The 19,485-nt window shown below is 36.8% G+C and overlaps 1 protein-coding gene across 2 annotated transcripts in view; it reads left to right on the top strand.

Annotated features, from left to right (window-relative positions):
- The first annotated feature begins 6,472 nt into the window (after window positions 1–6,472).
- The window catches only part of NEDD4 (neural precursor cell expressed, developmentally down-regulated 4, E3 ubiquitin protein ligase), a 45,784-nt gene continuing 32,771 nt past the window's right edge, over window positions 6,473–19,485 (top strand). The window contains exons 1-4 of one of the 2 annotated variants that reach the window (XM_009885733.1): window positions 6,473–6,540; window positions 8,117–8,195; window positions 9,278–9,316; window positions 9,766–9,819. In XM_009885733.1, the coding sequence (XP_009884035.1) occupies window positions 8,151–8,195; window positions 9,278–9,316; window positions 9,766–9,819 (138 nt within the window). In that variant the 5' untranslated portion in view covers window positions 6,473–6,540; window positions 8,117–8,150. Of the gene's footprint in view, window positions 6,541–8,116; window positions 8,196–9,277; window positions 9,317–9,765; window positions 9,820–14,640; window positions 16,156–19,485 lie in introns of those variants that run through there. The other variant, XM_009885732.1, reaches the window with a different exon arrangement.

The raw sequence follows: 19,485 nt of genomic DNA, 5'->3' as shown, positions 1-19,485 counted from the left end.
AATCTGATGGTTTCCAGAAGCTGTCTTATGTACCTGAGTTTGGTTTGTTTTGTTTTTTAAAGCCTTTCTTTCACACTGAACTAATAAACATTGACTGTGACTGTTGTGGATATTGGGTTGCACATGTTGAAAAGTGGTTTGCTGATGTTTTTTCTCTTGGATTTGTTTTTTTTTTTTTTTGTATTTTGTGGGTTTCTTTTTAAGTAAAATTCTGTTGACAAATAGATTTCTAACTCCATTAGTGGACTCTTGTATTCTTGAATCTTTTCGTTAATTTGCAGTTGAACGGAGGTGTTAAATGCAATCTGTAGCAACAGCCAGTGTTTCTTGAAGGATGAGACTTCCTTGTTTATGAACACAAAATGCTTCTGTGGTACAACTAACGTTTAAGGTGTTTTAGTGAGTTAGTAAGACTGGACTGTAACTAGCAGGTGGAAGTTAATGGCTTTCATTATGTTTACAAGATTGATTAATGTAGTTCTATAATGGGAGTCTTCCTGAATCTAAAACTTCCTTTGCTTGCTTTGAGAGAATTTCTTCAAAGAAAAATGGTTCAGCTCTGTTGGTCACCCTAGAAGAGAAAGAGAGTGCTCTCTGAGCTGTGAAGGAATGGTCAAGATGGCAAAGTCTCTTTCCCACTTTCCACCTCCTGGTGAAATCAGTTGATGATGCTAACAAAACTTAGTATCAGTTAGAGGTTATCTAACATACATATCTGCCTCGCTTGCGAGGTCTGAACATTGCAGGAACTAATTTCCTTCAGCTAAGGCTCACCATTCTGTGGGAAATGCTTTCTTTCAAATTGGATGGTAAATTTTCACAATGATTTCATTGGGCTGATTCCTCATGGTATCAACTTTGTATCTATCTCCTTGCTGAATATACCATATATAAGTGCTCTTAGCTAGCCTGATCTTATAATTATGTGTTGGAGTTTTTTGTTTAAGATCTAAAGAATTTTATTTAAAATTCTTAGTACCTCTATAATATATGAGGAAGGTCTGTTAAATGTTGTTTTTAACGTTAGACAGGTGGAGAATGTCAATATCTTTTGGACAGCTTAAGGGAAAACCTTCTGTGCTAACCTCACTGTAGGTAATGGGAGAGCCAAGCTCTTAATTATTCAGACTCTGAGAGGTTTCTTTGAGATGAAAAGACTGCTTATTGCTCCAGTAAATGCCATTAAGGAATTTTTTTTTTTTGTGAAACACTCTAACATAATTTGTATGGTCACTAATGATCTCAAGGTAAAAAAAAACAAAACCAACAACCAAACAAAGTTTTAATGTAATCTGAGATAAGTAAAGTGCTTTCGGATGGAAGATACAGGCTAGGAAACTTGCTAAGATATGAATTTTAACTTAGATGACACTACTGTGTTTCTATACTAAAACTGGCAGATGCAAGAAGCTATCTATTCAACTGGAACATGTAGTCACTTTAGCTGTAAATAATCTTGCAACATCGTTTCTGAGCTGCTCCTAGGCTTCAGAGCCTTTTATGTGATGATGTCTGTCTTTGTGCTTGAAATACAAACCACTAGTAGGGTAAAGCTGGGTACCTTGAGTAAGGTGTCTCACAGGTTTGAGAAGCACGCTATGAAAGCAACTATACATTCATGGTGTGTATCTCTTATGCTAGTACTTATTCTTTAATGGGGTCTTCCTTTAGTGGACTTCTACCCGTGCAAGTGTCCTAACTTTTCTTGCTGTTTACAGCTGTTCCTTAATGAGGTCAGCAGTCTGTGTAGATGTGCATGGCAGAACACTCTATAATAGTTGATAATCCCTCTTTTTTTTTTCTTTTTCTTTGTTTTTCCTTCTCTACTGACTTTCTGCACCTCAGTATGTGGGATGGGAGGAATCACTCTACTTGGAACATAGAACACATCCAGCCCATTGAACATCCCTTCCTCTTTGTGCCCTTTCACTGGGCCAGGTTATTTACTGGTTTCAGTTTTGAACTTCCAAACTATTGGTATGTCTATTTCAGCTTGCCTTATCTGCACATACCAAAATCTTAATTTTCTGTTCTCTTTTTATCTGTGTGCTATATGCAGACATGGTATGAAGCTTAAGAAAGCCTTAATATGTAGTTCCTGATATTACCGGAGTCTTAAAAGGTGATGCTGCTGCACTGTTTTATTGTTGTAATATCCTTTGATGCTCTCTTCTTGGCTTGATTCAGTGGTAGTTGATTCTTGACCTATCTAGCTGGAACAGAAGAATAACAGGATGTTTTTGCCTGGAGCAATTGTTTATTACAAAGTGTGCTCTCTGTTGGACTACTCGGACATTTTTATATTGGCTTCTTCAAAAAAAGCTGTCTAGTAGTCCAGCAGATACTACCATTTTGTTTTACATCCTTGCTCCGTCTATACAAATACCCCTTGTACAACTCTGTGCCTGGAGCTGCTGCCTTTGATGGGCTGTTGTGTGTGGTTGTTTCTCAGAAGTGCGTGTGTGTGTTAAAGAGCAGCTGGGTACCTAGGGCATTAAACCTGTAAGACTCATTGTGTGTTCAAAGCAGCAGTGAATCCTCCATCTCTTCAGCTATACAGATGGAATAAATTCAGACTGACCCCTTCAAGTTAACATTAGGACTGCAAAAGTGTGGGTAGGCATTTGTGGCCAGGAAGAGACTCTTGGGGAGATAAATTGGTCTGAGAGCAGTTTCCTAGACAAGCTGCAGTGCTGCTAGACATAGCTGGCGTGTTCCTGGTTACTGACTAGGTGCCTGTTCCTTCCTATGCCACCAGAACCACTGGAAGCAACGCTGTGGTGCGAAAGAGTAGCAAGGTGACCTTGAGAGTATCTACAGTCAATGTAGAAGAGGTACAGGCTGCAGCCTGTGTGTGTCAGACCATGAAAAGTAACAGTAACTGAGTCACCATTTCTTGTGCGTTTGGCTGTGAAGGGGGCAAATAAGGATCTCCTGAGCAAGGTAAACGATGAAGAGAAGGTTCAAAATTGCCTTTGAAACCATGGATAGGTTTTGAACCTATTCCCTGTAGATGCCAAAGTCAAGTATCTGACGCTTTGTCTCCATGCAAAGCTTGTATCACCTCATCTTTGGCTGCATGAAATTAGCTTCAAACAGTCCTGGAACTCTTCAGCTGTTCATCACTTTCTCAGATCAGCGTGTTTGGGGCAGCTTTTGTGAGCTGTAGCAGCAGGTCTTTAGCAGTTCTGCCTCTCATCGGTGAGTGGGGAGGAAAGGTCATATGGTCGCAGTACAGAGCAGTATTGTGTCAGCAGGCCTCTGCCTCTTCAGCATGTGTGGGGTTGTAGCATAATGGGTCCTTCCAGTGTAAAGCACTTTTGACTGCATTTGGATTGAGCTGTCTGAATTTCTTCTGATTTGCCTTGTGTGCTAGTGTGGCCAGAGAGTGGGGAACCTAATCTCTCATGATTGAGTGTTGCCCTTGCATGTTAGCATGTTTTCTTTTCCTGAAGTTTCTAGTCTTTATAGCTTGGAAAAGGAAGAAGTGGACCCCTCATTATCACCTATCAGTTTGAAAAATACACAAAAAGGTGTGTGGTGGGTTTTTTGGGGGTGAGAGTGCTTAGTGGCAAAAGTGAAAGTGAAAAAGGAGATCTATGGGGAAGATGTGTTGTGAACAATTCAGAATGTTTTTTTTTAACTGTTTTTGTTGATCTAGAAGGATATTTCAACATGGCAGTTCATGAGCAGCTTGCTTAGTTGTTCTGCTGGGCTAACTAAAATCCTGTAGCTGTCCTAGTTTGGCACCAACCCCAGACAAGTAATACTTTCAGCATGGCGTGTATATCAACCTTCAGCATGCCAGCCTCAGGTTTGCAGCTTCTAGTTTCCTGAGGACATGTACAAAGCACCTTGTCTTTTTGTAAAATAGCATTCAGATAAATTCAGACCTGTATTATGATATAAGTAAAGAAATTGCATGATTAAGCCCACTAAAATCTGAGGAGTGTGGATCCTATTTCTAGGATCTCCCCTGTGTGGACTGCGTTGATGCTCTGTTAAACCCGACTCTGAGATGCCCATGCCCAAAAGTGTCTTTAATTGTTTTTACTTCTCAGTTATTCAAGCATAAGAAAAAAGTTTGTGATCTAAGCAACTAAATGCAGATGCAAGAAAAAGTATGTGTCTTCTAGGGCAGCGTATCCTACACCAACATCTGCTTTTGGTCTTTTTCTGAGGATACAGTGAGATTGTTTCTCGAGTTGGATTCTGTCAGTTGGGTCCCATGGGCTGTGGCTGAGGACCCTGTCTTGTTGGGAGAGGGTAGTGGTGCACTGACTGAAGTGCTGAAGTACTTGGTGAGAGTGGAAATGCACGTGTAGTACTCCTTAGCTTGAGTAATCTCCAAAACTCGCTGATGTTGAATGTCACTGAAGCCAAGTTAATTGATAGAAGATAAATTGAACGCTATTTTGGAACATAAGACAAGAGTGGATATTTTAGGATATTTGTGATATATAAAAATACTAACAAATGGATCTTCTTAATTTGATGCCAGCATAGTTTTATACTTATTTTTTTTAAATCTGGTCACTTCTATTGCTGTCATAAAACATATCGGTAATGTTAATGTGCCTTAAAGCCTGATCATAACTAAGAATTTTGAAAGCTTAGCACACCTACTGGTGGTAAGTGCTGGGTGAGGTTGACTGTTAGGTCTTTCTATTCTGAACTGTTAGATTCCCTAGTAGGAGACAATTTTCTTTGGGGTGAAAGTGGAAAATAGACCTGTGATTTGGCTGGAATTGTCTTGGCCAATTGATTGCTTTGTTAGTAAGTGGATATTGTAGATGTTCGTCTGTCCTCTGGCAATCACCTCTAACTATAGAGGGTGGGAGGAACTTGCTTACTTTATTTTATTTTGTTTTTATTTAGTAGTTTGTTTTGAGCTTTACCTTGTTAGCCAGTGGTATCTGCCTCAGGATTAGCATGTAATTCGCTCAGTTAGCTTTACGAACCCCTCCAATTGGTGTTGGTTAGGGAGTTCAGCCCTGTGGTCATATATGAGACCAACGATAAAGCAAACTTTCCGAGTACTTCCTACATGTCTCCTTTTGAAAGCACTTAATCATATGTGGAATTCAGGAAGGCCGCAGGGACAACATCTGCTGCTTCACCCTTTGCTGTGGTGTCTGTTTAACTCTTCAACCACCTAGATTGGATCAGCTTTCTTCACAAGCATCTCTGACTAGCCATTGCCCACAAACAGTCCTTCATCTGCAAAGCTTTTTGCTTTCCAGGGAAACAGTGCTCATTTGTCCTTTTCCTCTCACATGGTCACAACTGTTGGGATTTTTTTCCCCTTTTGAATTCAGTGGCTCATCTGATGAGCCATGTAAGACTCTGCACAGCTGTATTAATTAACAGGAGAAGTGCAATCACTTGTGTCGCTCCTGTGAAGCTGTAATTTGAATAATATGTAACTAAAATAGTTTTTGGGTTTCAGAAATCTCATACCCTGCTGACACATCATTTCAGAAATTCCAGTATTTTGAGCATGGCCTCTCTGTGCTGTAAAATAGATGCAAGAATTCTTTATTCTTGCCTTTTTAGAGAGTTCTTTACTGCTTTGTTAATCTGTTCTGATGAATTTGAGAGCCTATTTTCCATCCTCTGATGAATGCCAAGATACCATTAGGTGAAAATTTGCTCAGTCCATATGCATTAGTCTGAGTGTTTAATATATCTTGCTTGAATGGCCAGTGATACATAAATGGCAACCCATTACTTGCATCCTAACAAGGCATGCCTGTGTGCACCAAAAACTGTTATGCTGTTCAGAGCATGTTCTCACAAAGATCCTTGCCTACTCTTTAGAAAAGATGGCTAAGAACTGCCTGCTTAGAAACAGGGGAACTACTCATGGAAATGGCTCCCACATGCTTTCCTTCCTGCAAACAGTTGGAAGCGGTAGACATCACTGGACTGTATGAATGGTGGCAATAGCACCTTGCTATTGCCATTGTCCTAGGAGGAGATATTCATGTGTGTGCTATGCAGTAGGTGCATGCTGCATCCAATCTGATACAGATGTATTGCAAGGCTCACTGGGGAAAATGGTGATGGCCACTGCCAGAACAATTCATCATTTGGGAAAGAAGGCTGGCAAGAACGGTTGTGTGCTCTGATTTGTGGATTAAGCGTCCTAACTCAAAACAAAGTCCCACTCCTTTGGAATGCTGAGAAACAAAATAAAACGTATTTTTAAAATGCAAACCCTACTGTATTAATGCGTTTTTTGTATTCTGTGTCTACCATCATTTGTGGATATGATGGTGATAAGACTTTAAAAGGGGTAAAGGTAGAATAAATTTGTTACTGAAACTTAGAGCTGTTTCTGTCAGACAAAGTACCTAGTCTGTGGTTTTCAGTGTGAATTCACAATTATGCCAATTATTGCTTTTAGCTTTATAAATTAAATATAAATCTGAATGTGTTTTCATTGTGTTATTTTGTATTTTAGGAGAACACACGAATTGTCAGGGTGAAGGTTATAGCTGGAATCGGCTTGGCCAAGAAGGATATCTTGGGAGCCAGGTAAGAATATATGTCATTAATGTTTTAAGGGACAGCTATTTCTTTATTTTCTTTCCTCAGCAGTTTAGATCTTACAAGATCGTGCTGTGCCTTTTTCAAAAAAAGTCAGAACTGTTTTAACTGCTAACCTTATAGATCAGAGACTATATAAACATGAAGATATCTGTTTTCTTGCCCAAGAGTCACTTGGACAGATCTTGTATATTGGCAAAATAATGTGTGGGTTCTGCCATGGAGGATAGATACATGTATATATTTTACTTTGGGTAGACTGCAGCTAAAACAACAATAGTTGAGTTATAATCAAAATTGTCTCATCTGAGCTTTAAAGCCTTGGAATAAACACAACACTAAACACTGGTAGCAACAAGACTATTTCAACTCAAATTATATGCGGAGGAACAGTATCCACCAATTCTATAGATGTGGTAAACCCATACCAGTGGCTGCAGGCTCTGGGTATGTACAGATTTAAGTTAACAGTCTGTATAAGGGAAGTAACAATAAAAGTGGCTTAACATTTACCACAGGAAAGATCAGACTTTGTAATTGAAATGCTTTGTAGGATCTTGTAGAATTGGCAAGTGGCAGCATGCAGCTTGTACTAAAGCTACTTTATCTTCTGGCCCGTGTACAGACTGTCTAGAAAAGTACTGATGGGTTTAGTACTAGTTCTGCTGTCAGCTGCTTTGGCATATGTACAGGAATGCTGTTATTTTAGCACTAACAAAATTGTTACATGTGACATTGTTACATGTGACATTAGTTTAGCATTAGAAAAATTTCTCTTGTGATATTCGTATTTTCCCTAAAGCCAGACAGTCTCTCTTCATGCTGTTTTTTTGCTTTAAACAAAAATAGGGCAGCTTTTCTCATCATAACTTAAATATGTGAAAACTGTATGCTCTTTTGCTGTATGGCAGTGTGTTGGTCACCTTTTGTTACTAGTCTGTTTGAGCAATTGAATGCCTTGACTATGTGCATGAAAAGTAGACATTTATAGAATTTGTTTATTGTATCACAGGAAGGATAATCTCCCTAATCTGAGGCAGTAGGCCATTTTAAGCAACCATATTAGGACACCTTTATTAACAGAAAAATTCATGTTAAACTCAAACTCTGTGAAACTGATAAAACGTATTGCATGTTCAAGGGAGCACCTCAAATTCCAGGTGTTTTAAATTGTTAAAAACAAGAGATTTAATACTTCAAGCCTTTTCAATCACAACTTCTTTGTTTCATGTGTATCTTGTTGAAATACGTGAGGATCTATTAAATCTGTTCTCATGAAATATGAACTGTGAAAGAGGAGAGAGAATCAAACTAGTGATACACAGAATACAAAACAGTATAGGTAGTATGGTCATAATTAGTAATAATGTTTAGATTAGTATTGTCTCTAAAACTATTTAGAAAATGATTGTAAGCACAAATGCGTATATGGTGTTCATAAAGTAATTGTAAGTACTAGTTTCATAGCTTTTATTAATTTAAGCCTTTTAAAACTCAACTGCTAATAATGCTGACAAGAAAGGATATATAACAGTATGCTTATCTCTTTCTTTCTCCCTCCCAGTGACCCATATGTGAAAGTCACAGTGTATGATCCAATGAATGGAGTCCTTACCAGTGTTCAGACAAAAACAATTAGAAAGGTTAGCTGTCTTATCTTTGTGGGTGTGGTGGTTTTGTTTGGGTTTTTTTGGGGTTTTTTTTTGACCGGACTCTGGAGGAAAAGTTAATACTACAGGAAATAGGAGAATTAATGTCACCTGAGTGAATGGACATGGGGAAAGGAATGTTCCATGACCTACTCTCTTTCTCTGTTCATGGCATTATTTTGGTATTTTCCCTTCAATAATTTTAGGGAAAATAGAGAAACACTAAGGAATGTAAGGTAAGTACTGATTCAAAACTACTTAAGTCATAAAAATGCTGGATTGTTTTGAGATCTTTAATGAGATAAGAATCTCTCTTTCTTGCTGTGCAACTTTTATCTGTTGCTTTTCAACATTAAATTGCAAAGTTCATCTGAATCATGATACTACTCATTTCTCTCAAATACCTGCAGGAAAATGTCACTATTAGTACTGGTCGGTTATGTTTGATCAAGTAAAAGTGAAAAATTGTATACGTGAGAGTGGAACTACTCTTCCAAATTGTTTTTCTCAGATAGTGGCTGTGGTTTATGAAGTCACTTGTGCATTTTTCCTTCACGTTGATGATTTTTAGTTTAGCTATGATGAGAGTTCAAAATATCTCGAGTATTTTGAAAAATAGCCACAACTGAAAGATGTGTTTAGTTGAGCGAGTGTTTGGCCCACCCGTGCATGGTCTGTCTGGATTACGTTGTTGAGAGATTTGGCATTTGCTGAGTTCTCAATTTCAGGATTAACGTGTGTTTGTGTGTAAGCAATGTGAATAGTGGACTGAGGAGATGGCAGTGATTATTACTGAAGACATACCATAAATTAACTTTGGACTGTATAATGGGCCCTTCTCTGCATTCATCTGACAATACTTGCATATACTGTCTCCATTCTGCACTGTATAAGACTCCTACGACTTCTACCTGCAACAGCAAGGTTAAAACTTCTGTACTTTCTTCTTAAGTGGATTGTTACATGCGATAAAACAGATGTAAAATATCAAAAAAGACACCAATATAGAATTGTCACTGTAACCAATGCTGTCTTCTTTTTTTTTTTTTTTTTTTTTCTTCCTTCCCCCCCTATAGTCCTTAAACCCAAAGTGGAATGAAGAACTCTTATTTAGAGTAAGTGCTTTTTACAGCCTTATTACCTATGTTGGTTATTATATTAGCACATTAGTAAAAATGTTTTCTCACTACTTTATCTTAAAATCAGAAATATGTCTATAATTAATGTTCAAAAAGCCTCACAAACTGCTTTCCTTAGAAATATGTTTGTTAACATTTTTTTTTGGGCCAGAGTTAAATTTTCAGTCTTGATGTTACGTTCACTATTCCATGAATGTTTCAAAACATGAACATGGATTTAAAGCCAGTTTGTGATAGCACCAGTCTTGTCTCATTGGTTCTGATAGAAATGTGTTGCATAGTGAAATGGCAGCAAGGTGTAGATTTGCTGTTTAATTTAGGTCTTTTGTATTTCTTTCTTTCTGCATAAAGATTGAGATTTTGCTGAAGTCAAATGCTGGAATTCAGCGTATATTTTTAACTATTTATGTATTTTTCTTTCTTAGGTTAATCCTCAGAAACACAGACTCCTTTTTGAAGTATTTGATGAAAATCGTTTGGTAGGTCCTTTTGTGTTAATATTGCAATTTATTAAAGACTTAAATGAAAGTAAGTTCATCTGGATTCAACATGGATAAAAAAACCACACCAAACAACCTTAACTTCTATGATGAAACCTAAAGCTAATGGCAGACCTGATTTGTTTACTTATCTGACATTACCACACTTTGATGCTCTGAAGCAGTTACGTTATTATTCTTAACTTCTAATGTGGTTTAACTCATAAAAGCGTTGTTCTTTTATAGTGCTTTTCAAATGACATGGCTAAATTCTTCAGTGATATTGAAAGCTCTGCACTGAACATTTATTTTTGCCACAAAGTAGATATCTCTGTACATGGAGTGAGAACCTTCTTCAGTGTGTGTGAGGAGTAGCTCGAAAGAAAGCACATGTACATTTTCTTTGGAAATCTTAGTAAATGGACGGTGGGTTGTAAGCTTGCAGATAGGTGTCACTCTCTGAATGGCAGGTCGTAAGTGAGACAGGGGTAGCTTGCGCATTTATTTTTCTCAGTGAAATCTCCTCCTCTGACTGTGCTGTCACTTTATGTGTGAAGATGTCTACTTACTTATCTTTCGCTCTGTATGTTTTATTGCAAACGAGTGAAGACTGGTAGCAGTACAATCACGACACTTGCATCCTAGGCTCACTTCACAGACATTCCTTCTTGCTGGAATATATACTGTTTCCTTCTGCAATAGTTTGAAACTAATGGGAGAGATTGAGTGCTCTTTAGTTTGTACTTCAAACACAGTTTCATTCTAATATCCGTTATAAAGGATCTCTTTGTGTTTGAATAGTGTGTTGGCTGTGAAAAACTTACTGTTTTTTCCTAATGCTTTCTGCATATAGTCAGTAATCCACTGTATTTTTTTTTTGGAGGTGCTGCTCTGCTAAAGTTGGGAAGAGTGAAATGTATGTAAATATAAGTACAAACTGTCTAGAATAATTAGATTTAAGAAAGAAGAGGCTTTACTTCTTGACATTTACTTGAGTTTTACTTGACTGGTGATATTACCTGTCCCATATATTTTAAATATAGTGTCTCTTATTTTTTTTAAAGGGAATCACGAGCATTTGTGGCTTATGTGGCAGGTTAAATATGATTTTTCAGGATTCTCAGATGTTCATCTCAACATGATACTGTGGGCGAGAGTGTATTCTTTCTGAGGTCAAAGTACTTTGTGCATTAGTCATCGGAACGTTACTGCCACCCCCTGGAAGCCAGGAGGCATGATTAGAAAGTCAGATTCCTGTTTTTTCTGGGAGAAGGCCAATGCTTTCTTTGTGGTTTCCACGAAGAGAACTCCTTAGCATTCTTTTTCTAATCTAGAGTAGATAACCTGTTTGCTTAAGGGAGAGGAACCAATAAAACATTTTATTGACATCAACTTGGAAATGTTGCTTTGTTTCCTCTGTACGATTCTATTTAGAGATCAAAGTATTATGACCTGACCTCATCTGTCACTGTATAGATCTACAGTAACCCCAGTATTTTTCATCTTTTCCATCTCCTCATGCAGTAAATGGAAAAAGCCGTCTCCCTATTTGTCTTTAGCTTGCTCTCAGAAACACGAAGTTTCTATCCCAAGTGTCTTGAGCTATTTTAAATGTCAAATTGTTGCCTTAGCTGTGATTGTTCAGCATCGTCAAGCTCCTCCACTTCTATTAATTCATCTTCACATGTCAGAGATCATAGGTGCCTTGCACTCTTTCACTAGCATATGCAGCTATGATCAGAGTATTTCATCTCCCAGCGTTTTAGTGGGCTTCAGCGTTAATTGACCTTTCTTCTACCTGTTGGATGACTGTTTAAACTGTACATGTGAGCAAGCTGATAAAACTGAATTTATCTTACGTTTGTGAGACCGTACTCCCAACGGATAATTTCCTATTTATAAAAATTTATCCCAAGTGCTTTTATTCCATGTAACTTTTGGGGAATAAATTGAAGCCTGAAATCTGCTTTTTGTTTTTAAGAATTGTTGCTTTCTTGAAAACCAGGCTCAAAACTTATCTTCAATGTTAGGCTTAAATTCAAAGTCCTGCTGCATCAACCTGCATATCACCAACAACTGGAATTTTAAAATCTTTTTGTAATAGCTTTAAAACTTTTCAAAGATCGCCTATCTTGGATTTGGTAAGGGAACACTGAATCTAGATTTGTTCTGCTGACTTGTTGTAAGCCATTGGTAGAATAAAGGGCTCGAGCAGTTTGTTGAGTCCTCAATTATGGTTGTCTTAAAACACATTAGAAAAACCTGTCAAGAAGGACAATGAGTTTGCTTATGAGATGGACCAGTGAAGGGACTAGATGACTTTCTGCTATCTCTTCCTGTCTTACAATTATTTGTCACAATTACGTATATTTCAAATGAAGTGCCAAAATCTGTTGTTGATACTGAAGAAGTCAATGACGTTAAGGTTTGAATGTAGCTACTGGTACTTCTTAAAAATTACTATTTTTAATTTATTTTTATGTCAACTCTAATTCAGCAAGATAGAATTTAGCATTTTAAAGCTGTTTTACGTTGTCTAAGGAAACTGTAGTTGCTGGCTATACGTATACAGCTAAAAAAGAGTGACATGTTGAGAAATTTCACTTAAATCTTAAGCCTGATTTACCAAATTATGTCATCTTATAATTTCTTAGAGGTTTCTGTAGTAAAATTGGAAAAACATTTCAGATCATCTCTTGGGGAAGAAAGCATTGCTTGCTTTTACTAAAAGTGGTATCTCTAAGTGGTTGCAATTTGTTGCGTATCATGCTAATGTTACAAACAGTACTACTAATAAATTTGTTGTTTGGGAGAAAAGGAGCTTTAAGAAATGCACTTTTTACTCTTCACTCGTATCTTAGGGTGGATTTTTTGTTGTGTTGTTTGGTATTGTTTTTTTGTTTGTCTTTTTTTCAATATATTGCTTGAAGTTCAAATGTAACTTTTCAAAACTGTGTCCAAAAGAATCTCTTATTTGCCTTTTCTCTTTTCCTTCCATCCCAGCCCCCCTCCAACATGTAACATTAGAAGTCCAGTTGGTAAAGCATAATGAAATAAACGAACTATTGTATTTGTTGGCTTTTTATGAATAGCTAGTATTCATTTATTGCTGCATTCTAATCATGGAATTCAGGTAACAGAGGTTAAGTAAGCCCTGGAGTATAATTAGAAAACAAATTTGTTGCTTGCAAACAGCATACTGTGAATTTGATTCTTGGCTCTTTTTTGGGAAAGAGGTATAAATGTTAATGTTACAGCTTTCTAGCTTAAAATACAGTAAAGGTTAAATAAATATGGAGCAGAAAAAAATTTAGTAGTGTGACCTATAAAAGTATAAATGGCCTAGTGTTCTCTTCTGTTTGCACTTTTTCAGCAGCACTAAGTAATTTCATGTTAGCGTGGTAGCAGTTAGTACTGCATCGTGTATGGCTTCTGTATTCAAAAGTACATTCATAGCCAAATGTTTGTTTTTAAAAAAATAATAAAAAAAACAACAAAAAACCCGCTTAACAGCAAGATTTAAGATTGTCTTTTTTCAAAAGTCCCACTAGGTGCCAGCAAAGGACCTTGTCAGATTATATGAGCCAGTGAAACATTTTGTAGGAATTCTCAATCCCATTACTCTTGTAAGAGTCGACAGTATATTAACTTCTTGACGTGTTGATAATTTTCTTTTTAAAAAAGTAATTAGCTATAAATGTATAAGTTTGTATATAATTATACAAAATAGCTTTCTGCTGTAATTGTGCTTGGTAATCGTATTTATCTCTGTGCGTACTTAGCTCAGTGTTCTAAAGTTTGCATAGCTGGTCATATATTTGCGTGCCATATTGAGCTGTAATGACTATCTGCTTACTGTGGGCTTCCAGCAAATAAGATGATGTAGTTCAGTTTGTAAGAACAGTTTGTTTCTTTCTACCTTTAACAGCTGTAATTTGAAAAGATTAAAATATAAAATAAAAGGTTATCATATCATGGTAGGCTGAAAATAAATGCCAAATCATTAATCAGAATAACTTTTTGTGGTTCTAATTCAGTTGCACCTCACTGAAAATTACGCATTAACTGACAGGAGAGGTATGTGCAAATCTTTAGAAAGTGTGATTGCTTAACCGCGTGTAGATTGCAAGATAATTCGAGATTTCTTTCAAGTTTTGTTTCAATAGTGCAGAAAGACTTTTTTTTTTTTTTTTTTTTTTAAAGGGTGAGGAGGCTTATTTCACCGGTTTATGTGTAATTCAGACCTCAGCAGTTTGCTAGCATGGTTACTATTTGGAAATTCAATCCTAGACTTGATACTCAATTATATGGGACTTCATTCCTACCAACTTCCTGTAATTCTAAACCTATGGGTAAAAATATTAGTAGTCATACGCTACTGAGGAAAGTACGGACACATTGACTCAGCTAGTGCAGCTGCAGTAGGAGTTGCTGTTTTAAACTTGGAAGAACTGGAAGTTTATTATTGCATTACTTTATGCAAATTACAGAAGGTATAATTGAAACAAGGTCAGTAGTGTCTGTCAGTGTGTTGCAGCTGAGGTCGTTGGAATGTAAATGCTTTGTAAATGAATGCTTTCTGACTGCAAGCAATCAAAGACGGTCCAGAAACTGCAGTTCAACGAATGGCTGACTTATTTCAAGAGGTACAGTTTGTTTTTTAGTACTAGTATCTTGTAGAAATCAGGACAAGGACTGCAACTTTTATGGGCTTTTACTGTTGTGATGTACTAGCTCTAGGTTCTGTGCAGCTGACTGTAGCCTTTCTGCTGAAGGATCTTTGTGGTTTTGATTTGCTAACATGCGTGGAAATGAGAACAAATGGCACGACGGTTAAGACTGCATTTTGCTGCCCAAAGAAGCAACACCGATCCGTTATCGGAAACCTCTGAAGATGTTTTGGACAGTAACAATTGCATGTACTTCAAAAAATTGCAAAATTCTGCACCTAGTGTTACACGGATGAAACTGACTCCTAGACAAGTTGCTTATGCACCTGTAATGCAACAAGGAATTAATCAAGAGGAAAACGCAACTAATTCTTCATTGCAAATAAAAAAGAGCACCTCACTGCACACTTCCCTACAGTCTAGAAAGAATAGTGGATGTTTTCGGTCTGGTGATGCTGTAGCTACTGGTGAAGACACTTCATTCATTGGTATTGGGAACGAAGGAAATTGCGGCGCTAGAATTGTGGTTGATCATCGACCTAATGATAGCCTTCTAAGCAGTACTGCTCTGTGCAATGGCAGTCTTAGCAGTATTGCAGCCAGTGACAGCGGATCATTCAGCAGTGCTGGCAGTGACTATGGATCATGTGCAAGTACCACAAGTGATGGAGGTTCATATAGTAACAGTGTCATCAGTGACAGTGGTAGCGGCACTCTTTCGACAGGTGATGGTACTTTCTGTAGTAGTGTTGTACATGGTGATTCTTCATATAGAAGCACTGCAAACAAATGTAATCCCTACAGGAGCAACTCATCTCAGGAAACTCTGTGCAGAAGCAATACTACTTTTGACCAAGATGCTTTGTCAGTGAGGAAGAAAACTAAAATTCCACTGCGACGTTGTTCATCACTGGTTATTTTCCCTAGGAGTCCTTCCAGTACTCCTCCAGCTTCTCCAGTAAGCTCAGGTCAACTACCACATAGAGGCGCCTATCAAACATCCCATAAACTAATTATTTCTCCTAGTGAGCTGGCACAAAAAGAAGATCAAACCATTTCCAAGGGATTCCTTTCAACAGCAGTCAATGGACTTCGACTATCTAAAACAGTTTGCTCTTCTGGCGAAGTCAGAGACATTCGACCGCTTTACTTGAACACATCGTTACAGGACAAAAGTAAAATTTTGAATAGCTCTGAGCAGGCAACTTGTGAAGAAGTATCTGATGGCTTCTCACATATTTCGGTTCATCTCACTCAAAGAGCATTTGCATCGAGCAGTGAAAAGGTTAATGGCTGTTGCGATCCAGAGTTAAATCTGAACTCCAGTGCAAAACACCCTCATTTAAAACTGGCACGTAGCACATCTGCATGTTTACCCTCAAAAATAGATTCAGAATATCAGATTAATATAAATGAACTGGAAAGACCGAACACTCAGATGAGCAAAGCCCACCATGTTTTGCAAAGAAGTGTTTCATTGGAAGGATCGCGTCAAAAAGTTTCTTGCTGTTTATCCAGCCTTAAATACAAGTGTCATAGTGCAAGGACGTCTCAGTTGCACATACAGTTCAAACCTGGAAATGAAGGAAAAACAACTAATGTTAAGAAAAGATATGGAACCTTTAAAAGGGAGATGTCTAGCACTTCTTTGTGGAGGCCTCATAAGGTAAGTGTTCTGGTTAATAGAAAAATTGGGCAGTATTTTACAGCTGAAATTTAACTGGAAAAAAATAAAATTTACAATCAAGACTTAAACAATGATTTTAGAATTTCCTAATGGTGTCAAACTGTCACCATTAGTAAGTTAACTTCTATGTTATATGTAACATTTGGGTGTTAGATTTGTTTCTTGGAGTATGGTACATACAGTGGCATAGGTGGATAGGTCTTACCTGTATTTAATATATTGTAAACATTAATTTCCTGTTTACATGAACTCAAGGGGATTTTCTTGTCTAGTTATCTAGACATGGGAATTATTTGAACTTCAGATGAAGTTCTGTAGTTTTAAATAAATAACTTCATTTCTCAGTAAATTAATAGTAATTACTAAAACTGCATATAAAATGGGTCAAAATGAGTGGATTACTGTAGTGTCTTTTAGGTTTATTTCATATAGGCTTTATTTTACAGAACGGTTTGCTGTATGTAGAATTAAAGATAAGTAATATTTGAGCAGAGAAACTGTAAATACCATTTGTTTCTGTATACACCCTGAACCACAGGAATTTTCAGTGTTTCCTCTCTTTTTTTTTTCTTTTTTTTTTCTCCTTCCAACCACTACTTCAGCCTGAGCCGTACACTGTAACTTAATACTTTTCCCAACAGCATTGCTGTTCAAATTATAGTACTTGGGTTTAGAAGGCTTATATTAAATGTATTTTTTTTGGTAATGAAACTCACATCCAACTGAACTGCAGAAGTGTGTTTGCTCTTATTAACTCTTAAGGCATTTTATATTGTTAGTAAGGCATAAGCCATGTGAAATGTGGATTTTAAGATTTGTTTAAATAACGTTGTGAAGACTTGAACCATCTGAATATTATATATTAAACTCTGAATGCTGATAAAAGTTCAACAGTTAATGTTTACCTAGGTTGTTTAAAGATCTCATTCTTAATGAATTGACACTACTACCATGTAACTAACATGCTTGTTTAAGGAGAAGGCTTTATGCCAAAGATCTGTAGTTACGACAGTCCCTTTCTACACTAGTAATATAATTACCTTGGAGGTATTAGACTGTAATTTTCAGTCTGTTGTTGTCCTTAGAATAGTGCCTGATGATTTTACACTTTCTGACTTCTTTAGAGTTTTGTATTGCTTTTTGGTTAAAAAGAGCTTGAAGAAAAATGTACTTTACTTCTTGCAAAACTCTGATCTATGTTTAAGCTTCACTGTAAACCTCACAGTGGATCACAGGTAATCACTATGCATATTGTTTGGTGATTCCTCATCCTGAAATCAAACTGTAAAGTTGATGGTAAATTCCACAATAAGCACAAACAGATTGTGACATATTTTAAGCAGTCTGGATCTAGTTATTTTTAAAAAGTATATTATAAAAAGGAAAACATGTTGAGTCATGCACTTCAAGTACATTTCTTGTCAGTTTGCACTGCTAGCCTCTGTGTTTAATGGCAGTTGATCTGTAAGATACCTTATATTTTAATACTGAGTGAATTTTAATAAATTCAATTTACATAGAATCCAAGTTGAGGATTAGATTGTTGGCAAACATTTCCAGAAAACCTCATAGGACACTGGACTGAGTTGTTTCAGTTCCTGGGAGTGGTGTTTACGGTGTATTGACATAAAACCTAAGGAGATTTAACTTTTTAAAGCACTTGATAGTATGCTTCTGTAGCAGTTGTACATTTTTACTGTGTTAACGTGGCAGTGTGTTTTAAGTTTCCTGAATTCTTAAGATTTCATCTTCTCGTCAGAAGATGAAAGAGACAAGTTTAAAATGGAAAAATAATAGGAAAAAAAAAAGTCTGAATCCCAAATTGTTGTAGTTATCTTGTACTTTTAATGTGTTTGCAGATATTTGATTTGTGCCATGTCTATCCAAATTAAAAAGATCTCTGACATCAGAAAACTGGACACTAAAGGCTTTATAGCAGTATACTTGTTGCAGATTCCTTTATGCAGCAACAGGCACAGGAGCCTTTCAGTCCTGAAATGGCCCTTTCAGTCTTTATATAAAATCAGTTTTTATAGGATATCCTATAAAACCTGTTATATTAAAAAAAAAAAAGTAAAAGCTTCCACTACCAAACTAAACCAAGCAAAACCATAGTTGACTTTATAGCAGTTCAGCAATTCTCTGGAATAAAATAGATAAATACTATTGTATTTGCTATTACAGTCTTTGTGATAAATATAATAGATTCTATGGCAATCATTTAATTATGTAGTCCAGTTAATTATCATGGTGTATTGTGACTCATTTAAAAATAAACAACTCCCAAAATATTTCTCTTGACTCCAGTTAGTCTGGCCTAGTATATTGATATGCTGAGTCTGGGTTCAAATTTAACAAGTTGATACTGGAGTAGCATTTAGTAATGTCAGCTATCTGTACAGAGCAGTCATGAAATCAAATCAGTGCTTTGGTCAGAGACTCCAGAGTCTGAAGCAGCGAAAGGTCTATGCATTCTTTTCTTACGTGCCTAGCTACTAGCCTTCAGCCACCACGTATCAGATTTCCTGCTTTCTATAATCAACAGCTTGTTAAAGGCTGACTTAAAAAAAAATAAAAAAATCAAAACACCATTTCTGTGACAACTGGCCTTGGATTATTTTTAATTAAGTTGAAAAATGTGGAATGGTGATGGCCCACATACCACTGCTGATCTGTACTGGAAACATATTGAATAGGTTCTGCAGTAGATAGTGGAATTTCATTTATGCGAAGCAGGAGGAAGAGGTAGTCCATGGTTGCAGTGTTGAAGGTTGTCCTTGACTTTGTATTTCTGTTTTTAATCTTTTTTCAGTGCATCTATCTCTTGCTTAGGGTAGAAACAAATCTGCAGCTAAAGCACTTTGGCATCACAGGTATGAATTGGGAGGGTAGGAGTGAGTAAGGGAACAGTTTACATGTCATGTTACGAGGTACAGAGGAAGGCAGAAGCAGTGACTACAATTCCACTTCTTGTAGACCATAAACTTTTTCTTTTAAAAAAAGAGCTGTGTTAATCTCTTCCACAAGTATAATATTATGCTGACATCCCCATTGACATCAGCCATTTCTTCCCCATCGGTATCACCACTGATTAGATAACGTGAATATCGTAAATGTACTTGCAGATCTGTTTCAGCAACTGTATACCTTTAAATAATTTCTTATACAATTAAGGGAATTGTGTTACTGTCCTATTGTTTACAAATAATTTTACTCGTTTTGTCTCTAGTGAATGAAATACACATTTTGAAGTGAAAAACTTCAAAGGTAGTGTAAATTAACAAACTTTTTTCTACTGTCAGGTTTGTT

Source organism: Charadrius vociferus, unplaced genomic scaffold (assembly GCF_000708025.1).
Source record: "Charadrius vociferus isolate BGI_N301 unplaced genomic scaffold, ASM70802v2 scaffold325, whole genome shotgun sequence".
In the NCBI taxonomy this organism is placed as follows: Eukaryota; Metazoa; Chordata; class Aves; order Charadriiformes; family Charadriidae; genus Charadrius; species Charadrius vociferus.
The sequence above is the reverse complement of the archived record's forward strand: the minus strand, read 5'-3'. Positions and strand labels throughout refer to the sequence as shown.